This window comes from Cygnus atratus, chromosome 18, assembly GCF_013377495.2.
Source record: "Cygnus atratus isolate AKBS03 ecotype Queensland, Australia chromosome 18, CAtr_DNAZoo_HiC_assembly, whole genome shotgun sequence".
Classification (NCBI taxonomy): Eukaryota; Metazoa; Chordata; class Aves; order Anseriformes; family Anatidae; genus Cygnus; species Cygnus atratus.
The window spans coordinates 6,860,624-6,879,268 of NC_066379.1; the positions used below are offsets into that span (position 1 = coordinate 6,860,624).

At 42.2% G+C, this 18,645-nt stretch overlaps 1 protein-coding gene across 4 annotated transcripts in view; it reads right to left on the reverse strand.

Moving 5' to 3' along the window:
- Nucleotides 1-14,430, reverse strand: part of SPAG9 (sperm associated antigen 9) — a 63,501-nt gene extending 49,071 nt beyond the window's left edge. For 2 of the 4 annotated variants that reach the window (XM_035558652.2, XM_035558651.1), the window contains exons 1-2: nucleotides 13,923-14,430; nucleotides 7,021-7,141 (exon numbers count right to left, since the gene is read on the reverse strand). In XM_035558652.2, coding sequence (XP_035414545.1) covers nucleotides 7,021-7,141; nucleotides 13,923-14,228 — 427 coding nt within the window. In that variant the 5' untranslated portion in view covers nucleotides 14,229-14,430. The remainder of the gene's footprint in view (nucleotides 1-7,020; nucleotides 7,142-13,922) is intronic. The other 2 variants (XM_035558654.2, XM_035558653.2) reach the window with 1 other exon arrangement.
- Nucleotides 14,431-18,645: the final 4,215 nt, after the last annotated feature.

Consider the following 18,645-nt stretch of genomic DNA (forward strand, 5'->3'; position numbering starts at 1 on the left):
AACTTACAGATCAAGTACAACCAATTCTATGAGCCAGTAGGACCTTATGATCTAGTAAGTTGCTAAAGGACAGACATCAACCATTGCCTGAAACACCAGCACTGAAGCTGCTAAGCAATTACTTAACCCAGAAGTGATACGCCCAGGAAATAATCAGCACAGAAAACAATTTTTTAAAACAAGGGGCAAATTCAATTCCTTGTCAACCAGCATCTTCAAGTGGCTCTTACCATTGTGAACTGCAAATCTACTTCTCAGTTCACAAAATAGGACACTAAATCAGGTAACTTAGTTGTCAAGATAATGCTCTCCTGATTGCAAATATCAACACACAAAGCTGCAAGGTCTTGTCGCTGCCACCCCTGGACTGTTAAAATACTCACTGTCTCAGCCAAACCTTCAAATCACAGAAATTTATCATCAAAAGCTTGACATAACTTCAAAAAAGCTCCTTAAGCTTTCTGCTGCCACCATTTCATTATATTAATGCAGACAGCTGCACTGCCAGGCTCCCTCACAGAGACTGAAGTTCAAATGAACAAGGATACGTACAAGCCAACTTCTATAAAAATCAAGTCAAAAATTGGATCTATTACTAACTTCTCCCTTATTCTCTGGCCAAAATAGTGTTTCACTGAGGAGAGTTTTGAATATTTGTTTTGAAAAGTAATATATTTGCTTATACATTTGGCTACTGAAGCAAGTCACTTTTTCAAAAAAAAATCCAACAAAGTCAACATGAATGCAGAAGACAGCAAACTCGACTCGTGTTTAAAGCCAGACAACCCAGACAACTCAGGAACATAAGATTTTTTAAAGAAAAAGCTTTTAAGGCTTATTTTCTCCATTGCTGCAACATTTACAACAATAGAATTATAATGAAATTCAGCACCCAAACCACTGGCATGCCACTCAATTTATAAAATAGATTTACACAAGCAGTTAATTACACGTCAGCAGATTTCAACCTACTCTGACCACTTTTGCTCAGGTATTTAATAGATTAGTTCAAAGCAGACCAATCACTGCTCTTATTTTCTACTCCATTTTGGTTTAGCCTCCAGTCTTGTAGCGTGACTTAGTGCAAACTCCCGAGCTAACTGTACCCTCTGCTCCATCTAGTGGACTACTGATAACCACAACACCAAAACACCAGGTATTGCTATTGCTTCTCAACATAAAGCAACCCACAGAGGCCCATAGAAATTAAGCATTGGAAAATTATTTTAAGAAGGTTAAAAGGAACCATAACTGGAGGTGTAATAGCACTGTTGTTGGTCTTCACCTTTTTCACAGCATAAAGAACTAACAGAGGCGAAATGCACTGCTGGGGTATAGATGGTAATTCCACACTTGCATTCAAGCGGAAAGGTACCAGACACCTTCAGGTCTGAATTCCCCACAGCAGGAGCTGGTTTGTTTCCTACGTAACAGCAGTGCCTTGTCACAGATGCTCTGGCTGGAGCGGCAGAGCTGGGAAATAAATGTCCCCTCGGTGCACGAGCAGCCGGAGGGACCCGCATGCCCAAGGAGCTCCTGAAACACCACCAGGCTTGTCACCTCTTCAAGTGACTGAGAAAGGCTTTAATCAAAAACAAGCACTCGTTTCTGGCACACTTTGATGCTCACACTCCTCCTCACAGAAGGGTTCTTCAAGTTTAGTAAACGATACCCACGGAACAGTGTAGAAGGTGGGGGAGTATCTGTGCCTTGTCAACAAGCCAACATAGATGAGCAACACTAAGGAGAACCCAGCAAATTAAGGTCCAAATTCATTAATCATGAAATACAGAACTTGATTTGTTCTGTTCCTTTTCTGTTGGAAAAGAGTCTGTTTTCAGTCCTTGAGAAATACATGGGAATAGACACCTCCCCTGAACAAGCCTTAGCTTCTCATCCCAGCTTCGACGACCTACCAAAAAGCTTTCTTGAATTCCTTAGAAAAACCACTCCAGTTGAGCCGTACCTAGAAATAGCATTACCAACAGCTGTATTTCATACCAGTTACTGATATTATCACGTGTGCAGATACTCAAGTCACGAGTGACGTCTCAAACCAATGTTAAGTTTCACAGGTGAAAGTTCATATTAAAGTTCCATTGTTAACTACACACGTCTACATTCAAGTGCTTCTGCAGTGAGGTGTCGGCAGATCTCTAGCACTGGGTGCCTTCAGATTATACATCAAGATGTCCATCTTGGTGTACACTATAATAATGCTGGTATCTGGCAAGCTCAGATGAAAATGAATACCAAACATCTGCAGAAGATTCACAACAGTAACCAGTCCTGTGTTCTCTTGAAATCAGTAAAAGCAATAGCTCTGTTTAGCATAGGAGGAAAACAAATCTGCATGTTTACATCAGCTGCCAAAACATTTGCCTCATATCCCAAATAAAACCTACAGCAAGCGGTATCAATTGCTGCATTATGTCACCTGATGTGGGAAACAGACAACCCAACAGTTGTGGCACAACGTCCACAGCTCTGAAGACAGAGGTTTAATTATATATGTAGTTTTTTCCAAATAAAATCTAACAAGCATACTTAGGAAGTTTATGTTTGATAAACTTATGAGGTATGGAAACATATCTGTGCTTCAGTTGTCCTGTCAAATGTGGCATGATACCTTGGTTATATTTAAGCACTAGGCAGATCCAGAGAAGAAACCAAATCTCTCAATTCCCAGAGCCTACCATCACTATCAGAAAGCACTTGATCCATCCAGATGCCTTTTTTCCCCCCAATTTCTCTTGCAACTAAACCCAACTATCCTTGTTAATAAGTTACCCTGAAAGCAATTCCTCCAGAAATCACATCCCAAAGCTGTTCACTTACGCAATAAGCCACAAGATATACTAGTTGTCTTTTACAAAAGAAACAAACCAAGCCACCTGACATTCCCAGAGAGTGATGCAAGGAGGGAAAAGAGTAAACTTCTCTAGCTCCCACAGAATTCGCTGGGGCACCGAGTGAGCACTGCAAGGCTCACACCCCCGTTTAGTAACCAGACCGAGCAATACCCACAGCAACATGGCACGTGCCATTGTGGAGCTCGGATGGACAAGCAAGGTATGCATTTGTGCTACAAGTTTTTAAACAGCACTGTGAGCCTGATTTTCCAAATTCAAGGTTGAAATTTGAAACCTCTTAACGCTGCAAGCTAGTGGCATTGCTACAATCAAGACTTAAAATAACGTGAAACTGTTAGGCAGTTATCTAAAGCTCTTGATAAAGATGTTCAGGGTTATCAAAGACTAGTGCCAGTCCCAGACACTTGTCTGAAGTGTGAGGGATGGGAAGGGGAAGAGAAGAATTGAAGTGTTAAAGCTTCTAATTTGAAAGAAGAAACACCAGCACGTCCATGCCTGGCCCACCCCTGCAATGTTCACAGGTGCCCTCTGCTGTCGAGAAAAAAAAACAGAAGTCTACTCGAGCAATAAAGCCAAAGAGACATCTTCTCAGAGTAAAATTTTTCTTAATACTGACAGCAAGAGCTTCTGAAACTGCCTGTACTGACATCGTCCCAAGACGAGTATCATGAAGATAAATCCTGGAGATGTAATTTACTTTAACTTCCACACGCCACAGGGACAGACTTCCCTGTGCTGCCTGCACAGGTAACAATGACAGCTGAGGCCACCAACGCGAGGCTGGAGAGGAGCAGACAATGCAAAATCATGGAGAAAAGCAGCAGTGCAAAATGAGACGAGTAGATGGATGACAGGCCAAAGGGCCACGCCACAGCAGCACATTCCTGCACTCAAATAGAAGGCACAAATCCTTACCCCTTTCCCTTTGCTCTACTTTAAGCAGTCGTAAAGTTTACCAAAACATCCCAGGATGCAACTTGCCACTCCAATTTTCCGGCAGCGGACTTGACTTCGACAACCACCACAACCCACCAAAAACAAGGATCAAGTGCTTTATATTGTGCAAGCGATAACTAGACATGCATCTGCCCCTGCCACTCAGGCTTTCATCATCTACAGCAGCTCAGAGCCCTCTCAGCAGTGCCACCAGGCCAAGCTGTCCCCCTCTGCCCCTTCCCTGTTCCTCCAACAAATCCGTTTTGTCATGGTAGGTCACTGGTCCAGGCTGCAGCTGACAGCAAATGTTTAAATTGGTAACATGGTGGGTGGGAAGTGAACCACAATAACGTAGAAACTAGTTGACAGAAACTAAGCTTCCTTTTCCACTTCTGTCATTTCAAATGGCAGACTTATTCCAGCCCAGCTGGTTGAATATGTGGCTATGAATGTAATCCCACGTGATACTTAAGTTGAAAGAAAGATTTTTTTTTTTTTTTAGTGTGAAGATCACTAAGACTAAGTGTTTTCAAAGCAGTTCATTTTATTTGTAAAGCATTTCAACTGCTGTGAGGAGCAACATTTAAACTCTTTAGCAGAAGGGAGTATTATTTATCCTGCTCAAGGTTTGGATACCATCTAGCAGACGAAATTACCTTCAAAGATGTAGTCCCATGTCTTACTTGGGTTTTATTCTAAAAAAAATCAGTCAATTATTAAAATGCCAATAAGCTCTATTGTGAGATTTTACCAACTTGAACTTCAGTGTTATCTGTAACTTAAGTAAAAGCCTAGATTTTGAGTCAAAATCTTATTGACTTATGTTACTGACAAAAAAAAAAAATACTTATTTTGAGTCAAAACAAACCCATGACTCATTCTTGCTGTCATTCTTCACCAGGAGGCACAAAGTAAGTCACCCAACATCTGAACTCCTGTATCTGTATTGTATTTTGACAGCAAGAATTAAAATATGCAAGGCCTAAACCCCTGGGTCTGCATTTAGTTCACAAGACTGGCATTTCCATCTTTGACCCAACTCACACCACTGTTCTCAGATGAAAACAAAACACAGACCTCCCACATACTTTTAGGCAGTTCAACAGCAGCCAAACACCAGTGCAGCCACTTGGTGAATCTCTGTGATGTAACACGCACAGAAGTGCTTAAACATAAACCCTAGGTTTGTGCCTGTGGCAAAACTGCATGGCGTCTCACAAAGATGTTTGCCACGCACAAGAGTGCTTTGATTCTGAGACTGGAGAGTGGATTCCTAAGAAAATGGGATGTAAAAAATGGTTAATCTAGTATCTATCACATTCCACTGATAGTAAGTACAAAGTAATACATGAAGTATTTTCCGATAAACTGATGTTGGTATCTCAGCCTCTGTACTCTGACCCAGAAGAGCCAAGCCAGGTTTCACTTGCTTACTCGCCCTGTGCCAGGCATTGGCACGTCCCATTACCGGTGATAACAGCACCACTGTTTGGAATGTTGGTGTGGTAACAGCTGGCAATACCACAGACCGATTTAAGTGCACAGACAGTACCAGATGGAGAGAAAAAGAAATATAACTAGATGGTTCATATCTGCATCCAGTGAATTCAAGTGACATACTTCTATTTTTGGTGACACAGGACATACAAATTGCCTTGTCTATGGAATAGAAAAGATAATACAGCAAAGTTAGACTTCAAGAATCTGTATACCTGCATGGTTTTCATACCCTAGAAATTCAGATCACTGAAAAATCAGTTCAGTTGCATAATATTCATTAGGTGTTCACAACTGTGTTTACGTCTCCTTTGATCTTACTCTGCATCAGCAGCATTTCAAATATTTGTAACACTTCCATGTTGTCCTAGACAAGCTACCAACCCACATCATAAGCCAAACCCAGTGTTCCGTACAGCTCTGTTGTTTCTCAAAAGTTAGGTATCTACCCTTACTCATAACACTGAAAACCAAACTTCACAGAAGATTATTATAACTTAGGATGAAAAAAGAAAGCTCTAACTTCTTGCATTACAGGCATGGAAGGTGGCTGACAAGAAACAAAGGAGGAAAGAGCAGTGGAAAAGAGCTATTTGACAATTGGCAGCTCGCTTTTAGAAGCTGATCTTATCCCAGCCTGATCAGGCTTGATAACACTGTCACTGCATTTGTGGATGGGTCAGCAATAAACGCTGTATATTAACAGCCAGGCATACTAGTCTTAGGTGAACAGAAATCAGCTCAGAAGCACCTGTCATCAGTTTGACAAAAACACCAATTCACGGTAATCGACATTTCTATACTGTGCCCAAAAATGTTAAATGAAAACACAAAAAAATCAGAACCTTCACCGAACCCTTAGACTCAAAGCAAAAAAAAAAAAAAAAGAATCCATGATTAGCAACACAGCTTTCATTTTCACTTTCAGACTGGGGGTGGGGGAGATGAAATGAGAGAATATTTTTTGTGGTTTTGAGGGGTTTTTTGTTATTATTTCTTTACCCTTTCCTCAACTACAAGTAGAAAGACTCATGATGAAGTTTTGATCAACCACTGAATCCACCTGGATAAGAAGCAGCAGTCCAGCAAAAAGCTACATTATATTCGTTTTATAACTTTCCACATTTCAAACAAACTAAACATTGCTGTGTTTTTCCAAAATTTACAAAAATCTTGGTGAATTGCACAGAACATCTCAAAGTAGAAGTACACTTCCTCAACTCATTTTCTGTAAATACTAGATGTCTTAAAAATAATTCTGCAAAGTTTTACAAACGCTAATTAGAATCAGAAGCAGAGGTATTCCTATCCCAGTAACACTTCTAAACCTAAAGACTACATTTATTTTTAGCACAGACAACAGTTTAATAAGACGCAAATTTATTTGTGGGGAAGAAAGTTAGCTTATTCTCTTGTTACTGATTGCAAAATAAGTTCTAAAAGCTCCTGAAAAAGTTGCTAAAGAAGAAGCTAGCACGATTTAAAAGGAAAACAAACAACAAATAAGATGCCAGAAGAATCACATTATAAATCATATGCATGCATCTAATTTTTTTTGCCTTAATTGTAAGGAAAACAAACTTGCACAGGAGTTAAAAGTTATTAAAATGCACACATCAGTACAGATACTCAGCATGTGTGTTAACATTTTACAGAACAAAATTCTAACACACTATTATCACATTAATCACGGTGCAATATGTTTTTTACTTACTTTGATCAGCATAGTTTTTTGCTTTTAGTTCAAGCTGTCGAGTTTGTGATTCTAATGCTTCCACCCTGGTCTGCAAGTCCTTTTTCTCTTGTTCTTGAGAATCTTCAAACTCAATGAATTTCTAGACAGGAAAATATAGTAAAATTACATTTAAGTTCAAAAAAATTTAAAAGGCATAAGCAAAGTTCTTTCACCAAATAGAAGCAACAGATGCAGTCATTACTAGATTTGTTTTTTAAGTAGAATGACTTTCACTTCAAGCAGCATGTAGGAGACAATACAGAGATCTTCACGGCAAAGAAGGGCGCAACTGGGTTCCCAAAATAACACAACTACAGCCCACATTCAAACATGAAGGACACTAATGACATTCCAGTCTTGTGTCCGCTGGTCAAGTATCCCATCTATCTAGCACACTTTCCATAATCACCATCAACTAAGTACCAACTTCTTCAGAGAATGCCGCTCAGGACTAACACGAACACAAATTATTTCATTCTATCCCAGCTTCACACACTGCCTGCCAACCTCTCATGGGAATACAGAAGGTCTCATTATCCTTCGATTTGACTTAACATCTATGAAATACACCTTCACCAGGAAGCCATGAAAACACAGCCACTGCAGTACACACCTCCCAAGTGCCAGCCAAAAATAACACGTTTTTTCCATCCCCAGCCAATTGCTTCTAGTGTCCAACGAGTTATAAAATGTTCAGTCTTTATCAAATGCTTAATAACCATCTCCTCCAATCTGTCAACTGCTTAGCCAACCACTTACAGACACTGCAATAGTGCTGGTCACACCACCTTCTGCTACTGTGGTTTACCAAAGTGTGTCACTCGACATTCTGGAGTTCGGATAACAAATATCAGCATTTATATTCTGTAATGTACAAGTTACCAATTCATCACTATGGAAGTTTTAAAAGCTTTTTTCCCCCTATTTATCTTAACCAAAACCTGAAGAAATTGAGCATGTCCTGGCAGCACAAAGACTACCTCGAACAGCCAAAGATGGATTAGGTCACACAGAGCTCCATTCAGCGCTGCGAAAAGGCCAAGGCCATGAAGAGAAGCTACAAAGACAGATAATGACACGAAGAGAAGTGTACCAGAGGCCTTCGCAGAGAAAAACAGCCCAGGCAGCAATGGGGTTCAGCAAGAAAGCTGCAGCTGGATACCACAGGGAAGCAGAGAGAAGGAGCCCAGATACTAGGGAGGAGGCACCAAGTTAAAAACAGATTATTAATTTCACCTTGTCAGCAGGATTAATCGAAAGAGGACAGACTGCCCACTTCCCTCCTTTCCTTCAGTCCTCCCAATGAAGTTGGAAAATCATCCACTTGATGGGACTGAGCAGAAGGAGGTGTCTAATGGGAAGGATTCCCTTGGAGCAGTCACAAGGTTACCACCCATGTGACTATGTGGGGATCAGTTTAACTGGTAACCTTTAACAACCCTCAGAAGGAAAAGCAAAGTGCACAAGCAGAATAAAAGGCACGTGAGCCCATCACAAATCAGCTTTTCAAATAGTAACCCTACAGGCCATTTGAATATAACCATGTCCTGTGTGTTTCTAGGAGAATTCAGTGGAAAAATAATTCAGATGCTCACACACCAACTTTTAATAAGCTGGTAAGTTTTAACAAACATACGGATTATAGCTTCTTACCCTATGGAAGGGCTTCAGCTTAGCAGGGTCATCAGAAGAGATTTTTATTAAAAATGACTTCAAATGTACAAACGCATCAAAAACTATGTAGTAGATCAAGAGCTCCTTTCAGACAAGCTCTACATGGCTATCACAGGACTCCAAATGGTGTTCATATGACTGTGCCTGCAGCAAAAGTCACGAAACAATCGAGGAGCAGCTGACACTAACCCAGGTAGGACTGCTGCGGGTTCTGCAATTTAAAGATGAGTTCTTCCCCCACTTCCAAAAGACAGATGTGAAAGTCTTTGCACATCATGCCCTCCAAAAAAAGTTTAGGAATATTAATTTGACAGCGTATTACCAAAAATCTCAAACTTATAACTTGCTCAATCTCTCCTTTGCAGCAGATGATATAATAGTTTTGCCCCTTTTATATTGAAGATTCAAGTCAAGTCTGGCTTATTCATTCTTAACAGACTTCCTTTTTAAGAAGGGCTTCAAAGTTGGACACAAATTTGGCACCAGGGCTAAATACCACCATGGTCTGGTACACAAAACATGGGAAAACATGAAAGAAGAATTATGAAACAGAACTGTAAGATCTTCGTTTGGGAAATCATCAGAGAACCAACTAAAGTCAGATGTGTTTCATAATTTGCAAAAGGCCAGTGACAATTATACTTTTGACTAAGCAGCCGTTCAAAGCCATCAATGCCACTGTTACTCACAAAACTGTGGACAGAGTCCTTCATTATTTCATATTTCCTCTCATGTTCTTCAGTTGCACGCAACAGAAGTGGTTTTGCATTAAAGTTAAATGATTTGTTAGTTTTTCACTCATTTACCTTCACTTTGTTAGAGCAAGGATTTAAGTTAGATATCTTCAAAAAACTTTTTGATTCAAGATGGATCTTTTTCCCTCTGCCGAGAACTGTACCAGATCAAGCCACAGACCAAGTCCTTGAGGCTGAGTGTGTCTGTGCTGTTTCATCTCCCCTTCCTGCGATGGGGCAGGCCCAGGCAGAGCCCCAGGAGCTGGTCACCCTGCCTTGACTAAGCCTGCATGACTAGGATGGAAAGACCAGTCAGATAAGCAGTCACTGCAGCCAAGCACACTGACAGCACACTTAAATCCTGCACGCTTTCTGCACTGCTTAAAGTGAATGCAGCAGCACACATAGGAACATACTGGCCACTCGATATATGGATTTCTCATTTCAACCTGAGCTGCTAATTACACAAAATACTCAGGCAGACAGAAAACCTAGCATTCCTCATCACAAGCAACTTCCTCCATAGGCCACAAAGCTGTATCTTATAAATCTAAGGAGAAGTGAGTTTGGGGGCTTTTTTTTTTTAAAAAAAAAAAAAAGAAAAAAAGAAAAGAGAACAAGCTGAAGGACACCAATGCATCTTTAAAAGAATGAGTCTGATTACAGAAGACTCTAATCTAAAGGCTCAAACTGTCCTCAGAAGGTCATCCTGTTTCAAGGCTCTTAATCTGCAATGATCAATGCCGGTGTCTGCATCCTAACTTTGATACATAACAATGTGTAAGCACAGGATATGATGCACACTTCCTTCTGCATGTGCCTACTGCTGAAATTCAAGCCTGAGATACCTTCATAAGCTATGTTTGGTAACTCCCATTTAATCCTTCCCATTTTCTCTAGGCGGTATCAACTACGTCACTTCAGACAGACATTTGTCTGACCTGTTCTTAAAGACTTCCAATAAAAAGTATGAGTGCTTTGCAAATAAGTTTCAGAAGTCTTCACATAGATTTAAAATTGATTATATCAAATTTACAGCAATAATCATTGCAATAAACATGAACTCAGATCACAAAATAAACCAGCACAGCATATACATTTTGAACAATCCCTCAAGCACATGTCCATTTAGTGACCTGGTAATATAGTACCAGAAAAATTAAACATTTCTTCCTATGTGTGTCTTCATCTTCTGTTTCCTTATATATTAACTTGTTTTCCTGTCACATGATCCAGGTGCAGTACTAAGCACATCTGATTTGAGGGTACCACCTACTTGGCAGCCTTTATTACCCTATGACGCAGACTTGAGTAACTTTTATTGCAATGATGCTAGCTTTTCAGCCAAAGGCATGCTCTTCCTTGAGTATCCTATAGATAGGGACAGTCAAAAACCAGCTCAGCTAGACTTGGTGTAGATAATGTGGAGCTGAAAACAACTGAGTATAAAGTTGATGCTATTTTAGTAAGCTCTGGGACCTACAAAAAAAGTTAGCTATCAAGTTCATGCTATTACTTAAACTAATCTTCATGGTGGTGAATCCTTTTTTGTGGCTGTAGAAGTAGCAGCTACATATTCAATATCAGACTTGGAAAACAGCTCAATCCCACCAATAGCAGAAAAACTGAAAGGGAAGTTAGGTTGCTTGACGCCGCTAGACACTGACAGATTTCGTCTGTTTCCAAGTCCACCTGAAACTCCTGCTAGCCATGCACACCCAAGTACAAAGTAGTATAGTGATTTTTGCTTCCTGCAGAAGTAATGGGTAAGATAGCAGAACTCCAAACTCTTCCTCCTCTCCCACTTCTGTCGCAGGGCACGCTGCCTCTCATTTACGAGTTGGGAAGATAAGTTATGCACTACTGTAAGCAGAACAGCAGACTAGCGAGTTCCTCTATTTCTCCAGCCCTACACAAAGCACACCATGTTAAAAGTCAGGCAGATGACTTCATAGCAATTAACAAGATCATGACTACTATCTGAAGGACTGAGAAGCAGGTCTGGTACTTCTGAAATCTGCTTTTATTTTAAAGCCACCATAACAGAAGCCCGCAGACAACAGCTTCCAGAACATTTCCTAGCACAAGTTCAAGAATTAAAGGAGGCAAATTAGGACAGTGGCATAAAGAGATTGCTATTCAAACAGTAAGCCATTCATCTTCCTGGAGATATTACTGCAAATAAATACTCCTGCAGTGGCGAACAGAAAGTAAAAAGACAGGACATTACTTCTCCAGGGTAGTCAGAACAGACAGTATGGAACATTGAACTTTGTAGCTCACAGGTCTCCATTTTGCTATCAGAGCAAACAACCTCCAAAATGAAAGAAAATAAAAACACAAAGCCAATAACTCGTTGTCCGAGAAAAACAGCGCTACATTCGCGTTCCCTCCTTTTGTTTCAGCGATACAGCACCCATCAGGTTACCTCAACATTCAAAAATAAGTCACAACGATCAATCAAGTCTGAATAAAACACACACCTCATGGACATACCATGCTTTATGGGACAATTTCACAAATGTACAGCAGAACTGACCCCAGCACATACCAAAAAGATGACCCTGGTGCTCACCATGGAACATACTGTCTTTGATCTAATTGCGCTTTAGAAAGCATCAGTGAGCTGTCTTGCAGCACAAGTAGTAGTTTTTAAGACAGCGTAACTCTTGTCCCCTTAATTTATCATGACACAAAGAAACAGTGATCACAGTGAGGTACAAATATAACGTATGTGCAGCTTCTGAAGAGCCGCAATAACACAATTTATACCATATTCTATTTCATCATATTGTTATGGTTTCTGTTCAGCTGCTCAAGGCCTGCTTTTTTCAATCCGGCAAGTGCTTCCTGGGTTTCAAACTTGATTGACTTTCTCACCAACTAGTTCAGAAAAACATCTGTATCTGTCCCTTCCACTGACACTCTTAATAAATATATATATTTAAATAAAAGCCTTTTACATGCAGCTTGTGTCAGGATTAGTGATTTATGGCAACAGTCTCGCTAGACTGAAGTCCAGAAAGCACTGTAAAACAACTAAACGTCTGACAAGGACAACAAATGGTTCATGGGTACGAGAGTCTGGGGACGCTGTTGATAGCACCTTAGTTTGCAGCAAACTACTGAAGCCCTGGAGCAACTTGAAAGACAACATTTCTCGCTCACTTATAGGCATAATGAATGCCAACATCTGCACAGGGCAAACAATGTTTTCCAAATTAAGTTTTCCTCATCATGATTGCCTTTACCTTCAGTGTTGTTATTTTTCTAATCTGGAAAAAGGTAAGCACGACCACAGAGACAAGCATGGGACGTGACGTCTGGAAATAGACTTATAAGATGACTTGCTCTATTACAGATAATGCTGTCAATCCAATTTCCTACAAGAGTTTGGCAGGACAATGGGCTGAAAGCAGCTATCCTGCGTAGCTGCCTTCTATTGTATTTCCTTATAACCTAGCAGACAAAAAAATCCAGTTAACAAGTTTACAAGGAGGAAATTCTTAGGCATTTTCACTTCGTTTTTTGTAGTCACATCCAAACTCTGAGCTTGCCATTGAGCAACCCACACCACCTGTTGCCAGCTGCAGCTTTTATATACAGACTCTGCACAGCTCCAGTGCAGACAGCGCCTATTTCCATAGGTTTTGCAGCGTATCCTTTCCGTCAAACCTTGAGCCCGGAGAGCCCAGTGCTGGCCAGCTCCCACCAGGCATTAAGCACAGCAGGGAAGAGGCTGGGATCTCGGCCCCAGGCCTGTGCGAGCCGTGCGAGGCTGAGGCCTCCCAGGCTCCTCCTTAAGCACTGGGTTCAGTTTTGGGCCCCTCACTACAAGAACATCAAGGCCCTGGAGTGTGTCCAGAGAAGGGCCTGGAACACAAGTCCTGTGAGGAGCGGCTGAGGGAACTGGGGGTGTTTAGTCTAGAGAAGAGGAGGCTCAGACCCTATTGCTCTCTACAACTACCTGAAAGGAAGGTGTGGGGAGCTGGGGGTCAGCCTCTTCTCACAGGTAGCTAGTGACAGGACAAGAGGGAATGGCCTCAAGGTGGTAAGGGGAGGTTCAGGTTAAAAATTAGGAGATACTTGTTTTCAGGAGAGGTGGTCAGGCGTTGGGACGGGTTGCCCAGGGAGGTGGTGGAATCACTGTCCCTGGGGGTGTTCAAGGAAGGGCTGGACGTGGTGCTTAGGGACATGGTTTGGTGGGTGATGGTGGTGGTAGGGGACAATTGGACCAGATGATCTTGAAGGCTTTTTCCAACCTTAACGACTCTAGGATTCTCCTCTAGACTGCTGAGTAAGGCCGGAGTCTCATGGCAGGAGCCCATGGCAGAGCAGCCCCAGCCCATCGCGGGCAGGGATCCCCCCGGTTCCTCCTCAGCCCCGGTCCCGCCGATTTCCCATGCCCCCAAGTTCCCCCAGTCCCCCCCCTCACCCCCCAGCCCCGGGCAGCCCGTCCCGGCCGCCCCTCACCTCCTCGGCCTGCTTGCGCAGCGCCTTCTCCCGCTCGTACTGCGTGAGGAGCTGCTCGTTGTCGTCCCGCAGCAGCTCCAGCTCCACGCTGGTCTCCTGGCTGTGCGCGCACACCGAGTCCAGGTTCTCCAGCACGGCCACCACCAGCGGCATCAGCTCGGCCACCACCTCCTCGTCGTAGCGCCCGATCAGCCGCTCGAACTCGCGGTAGATGGAGCCGGCCAGCCCCGACACCCGCTCCGACATCATGGCGGGGCCGGGGCCGCCGGGGTCCTCCTGGTACACCACGCCGTCCGCCAGCTCCATGGCTCTGAGGGGAGCGCCGGGACCGGAGGAGGGGGGGGGGAGCGGCTCCGCGGCGGGGCCTCGGCGGCGGCCGGGAGAAGAGGAGGAGGAGGAGGAGGAGGGGGAGCGGGGCGGGGGGGGGGGGGGGGCGGAGAGCAACGGCGGCGGCGCGCGGCACTGACCTCAGCCGCCGCGCCGGGGCGGAGCCGCGCGTCACGCGGGTGGGGGGTCACGTGGGTGGGAATGGGCGGGAAGGAGGCGGGGGGGATGCGGTGGCGGGGCCGCGCCCCGTCTGAGGGAAATGGTTGCGGAGGGAGGCGGCGGCGGGTGTGTCAGGAAATAGTGCGCACAACGGGAGGGTTTGGGGAGATCTGGACTCCCTTTGGCAGCGTTTTACACAGCTCCACTCTCAACAGGACTCTGTGCTTTCTCTAAATCCGGACCCTAACTATTACCCTAATTATCATCCTGAGCCCACAGAAGTCTCCCAGGAAGCAGTCCTCACAACGGAAGCCTTTTGGGAGACCTGAACTCCTTTCTGGAGCCTTTACACAGACCCACGCACAAGAGGACTCTGCGCTTTCTTTCTCTTCAAACCCAAACCAGAACTCTAACCCTAACCCAAACCCTAACCTTACCCGTTACCATTATCCTAATCATGACCCTAACCCCACACTAAGCCCACCTAAGTCTCCCAGGAAGCAGTCCTCCCAACGGAAGCCTTTTGGGAGACCTCAGCTTCCTTTGGCAGGATTTACACAGCTCCACACACAACAGCACTCTGTGCTTCCTCTCTCTCAAACCCAAATCCAAACCCTAATCATGCAGCTTGGGGTGCTGGTGGCCCCTGTGGGCAGGCGGGTGACTGCACAGGGAATCCTTCTCTTTTAATAGATTTGCAGAAATGCCCTCCAATAGTTCCTGTGAAAGCATTATTATTTATTTATTACATGTACAGAGGCATAAATAGATCAAGTGAATGGGTTAGGGATGAATGGCAGAGCTGAAACTATTTTTTTAGGACTTACCAGCTCTGCAGCAATGCTGAGTTCTCTGTGTTTCTTCATTTCCGAGAACAAGACCTCTTGTTTTCAATGAGGCCTAATCAGTTTGTGTCAGAAAACCTGCTCTGTTACTGGGAACGTGGTTCAGAAAGCATGTTGTGCTTGGCAGGGGAGGTTGGTTTTCCTGGGGTTTGGAATGGCGATCATGTCAGGGGAATGAAGTCAGCTATTTCAGACACTGTAAATTTGAGAACATCTACAGAGATTCAAAAAAAAATACTTAGAGAAGCTTCACATTCTTCATTTTTATCGTATAATCCACGTTTGGGGAAATCACCATTTTTCATTACGTGAATGTAGTTCATGTGCAGTGGAGCTAAGGAACCAGGTGGCCTAGCAGCAGTACGGTAACAAAGAAATAAAAAAATGCAAAACCTTGAGAAGTGATGAAACTTCAACTGTAGTGACTGCAATAATTTCCACTGGAGTGCAGTAGAGGTTTGCACTGTATTTTTCCTCATTTGGGCTGATTCTAAGGCAGTAAATATGCTTAAATTCATATACTGCATTGTGTTTACATACTAAGCTAATGGCTGTGCACAGGAAGGACAAAGATAAAGATTTCAGTCCCCTGTGTTGGGTTTACATGTGAGTTCTGTTCAGATATAACTAATAGTTCATATTTAAACTAAAATAATATTTAATATAGGGCAGCCAGTACAGCTGAACTACACATTTGTTTGTAAACATGGCAAAAGGAAAGAAAAGTTGTTTGCCTTTGAATTATGACCAAAAAATTAAGTCATTTTAGCTTAAAAAAAAAAATGTATACTGTCCTACTCTAATCATCTCAAGTGAAATTTTCATTTAAATTGTTGGAAATGACCCCTATGAAAATATTATTTTGTATTTCTCTTTAGCAGTTGTCCACTGAGAGAAAAACTGCGACTTCCCCATGTTTACCAGCTGTCTGCCATGGATTACTGTCTTTACTTGATGCTGGGGTGTTGAGGGACAATGTCTTTCCGAATTTCTCTCTCCCTTTGTACCACAGTTTCACATTTGCCTCAGTTGTTTGTATTGAGGAAGACGCTGAAAGCCTTTGGGGTGGGGGTTGCTGGCTTGTGTTTGTTATTTTTCTTTAAGTGAGCCTGAATAAATCTTGTAGGAAGAGTGCAGATGTCCAAAGTAATTCCATTCTGCTCTCAGGACAAGGTTGGTAGGCCATATCTAATTGCATCTAGACCTTACTGCATTATTCGTGTGTAATACTGAATGACGTGAGGACATCTGTAAACAACTGCAGATGATTATAAGGATAACAATACTGATCATCTTGAATTGTTGCAAATGCTCTTTTGTCTATATGGTTTTATAGTTATTGTCATCATGCTTGGCAAATTGCACAAATACATTAGCTCAAAAGACATTCCTTTTGGCAGACAGCAAAAATGGGTCAAGGTGTCCGCTGACAGCCTTTAAGGGAAGGGGTCTCTAAGGATATACTATTTTTATCCTCTTTCTATTAGCAAAGTTGATAGATGTGGTTTTCTTTCAAATAGCTGGAGCAAGTCCATCAGTGAATGGGCAGGCTGTTGCTGCTAGGGTTGCAGTTAGACTGAGTACAGGAGAAAGAGAGTTTGTGCTCCATTTGCTCCATTTCTGCTCCATTGTGCTCCATTTGTGCTCCTGTTTCATTTCTAGTAACCTGGAAGTTTTCTAGCATGGATAAATGAAGTATTTAAGAATATGAACATTAGAAAAACTACCTTGGACAAGTTTCAACTGGTGTAAAGATGTATCCTGTGGGCAGTCTTACTATTCTGATCATTTTTTATCATGTGCAACTCACATTCAGTGTGAGATCAGAAACTGAAGGTTGGATTAAAAATACAAGATAAGGAATTATATCCTAGTTGCTTGCAGAAAGATTAAGAAACCTTAATGGTCTGTCAATTTAGTAAACTAATCATGCGTAAGAAACAGCACAAGAGACACAACAGTGTTGTCTGTGTTGCTTGAGAACAGTGGCTGTCTGTGGTGACAACTAGAGTAAAATACAATTCATACACATGGGGAAAGAACTACCTGAAAAACAAAGTAGTTTTCTGGATAATAAAAGTTACATTCTGCATTCCTATAAATATCAATTTATTTGAAAGTAAATTGATTTGTAATTTACCATTAGCCATTGAATCAGTTGGGGATGAGAAGAACTTAACTTGGGCTTTACCCAGAGGAAGAAATTAGTTAGTTCTGTAGTCCTTTATGTCTTAAAGCACAACAGAAATCAAGCCAGAAGAAGATGAAGGATCATGGTTACAATAATCAAATGGTAGCAATACGTAGCTAAATGAGGAGTTGCATAGCCAAGAGCAACAAAGCGCGTCAGACTTCCCAGTCTGGTTATGAGCAGCACGAGGTGCATAGCACAGAATACAAGTCCAGACGAGAACTCACCAGGTGTTTGTTTGGAGTGGTACAGATACAGGCTTTTATCTGAGATCTTCCTAAAGCTCGGGCCAAAATGTGAAAGCCAAGAGCTATGTTTAAATTCTCCTGAAGTTTGGAGACATTCACAGTCAGTCTGTTGCCTCAGGCCCATTTAAAAAAATCTCTGCTCGTTTTAAGTAATGGGTAAACAGCTTGAGCTCAGTAATGGCATTTCACTCATTCATTCACACTCTACATTGACTGAAGACTTTGAAGATTTTCTTTTCTCTTCCCATGAACTCTCAACTTTTAGAAAATTATTTGTCTAGACTGTCTCAGATCTTGCATTTTAGGTGAACACATAATTTCAATCTAATCAGTAATTTTGGTAGAGTTTCTAACTATAGCAAAAAGATGCTCATTTATACATTAAAAATAACAAGCAAGTATGCTTCTGTGGTGGTTTATGTACTATATAATGCACAACATGTTCTGCTAATCATGGATTAATCTCAAAAGTGACAAAGATGACCCTTATTTAATGAGGTTAAAAGACTTGGCAAAGATCACATGGCAGGCCTACGGTAAAGCTGCAGACAGTTCTTACCCACCTTACAGCAAGTCCTAAGCTTTAATCATTAAATAGCATGGTTTTAGCAAGGCTATAAATAGATGTCCTATTGCTGCTTTTGACTGAATATTTTTCTAAACATCCTGTTTCTGGGGACATTTTTCTATTTATAAATACTGTTTTGCCTTTGCGAGGATTATGCATTAGTTTGCATTAGTAATGTGAAATATCTTAAATAAAGGTGTATTGGAACAATGGAATATACCTGACAGAATTTCTGAGTATTCTCCTGATAAAGCTGAATTTACTCCTGGTAAGTGGCAGCTAAGTCCTGCCCAGAAGGAAGGGGAGCCTACATTGTTTTGCTTTCAAGAGAATCCATGGAGTAAAGCCCAGGAAATTCATCCATCCCAGTTTCAGAACCAAGAAC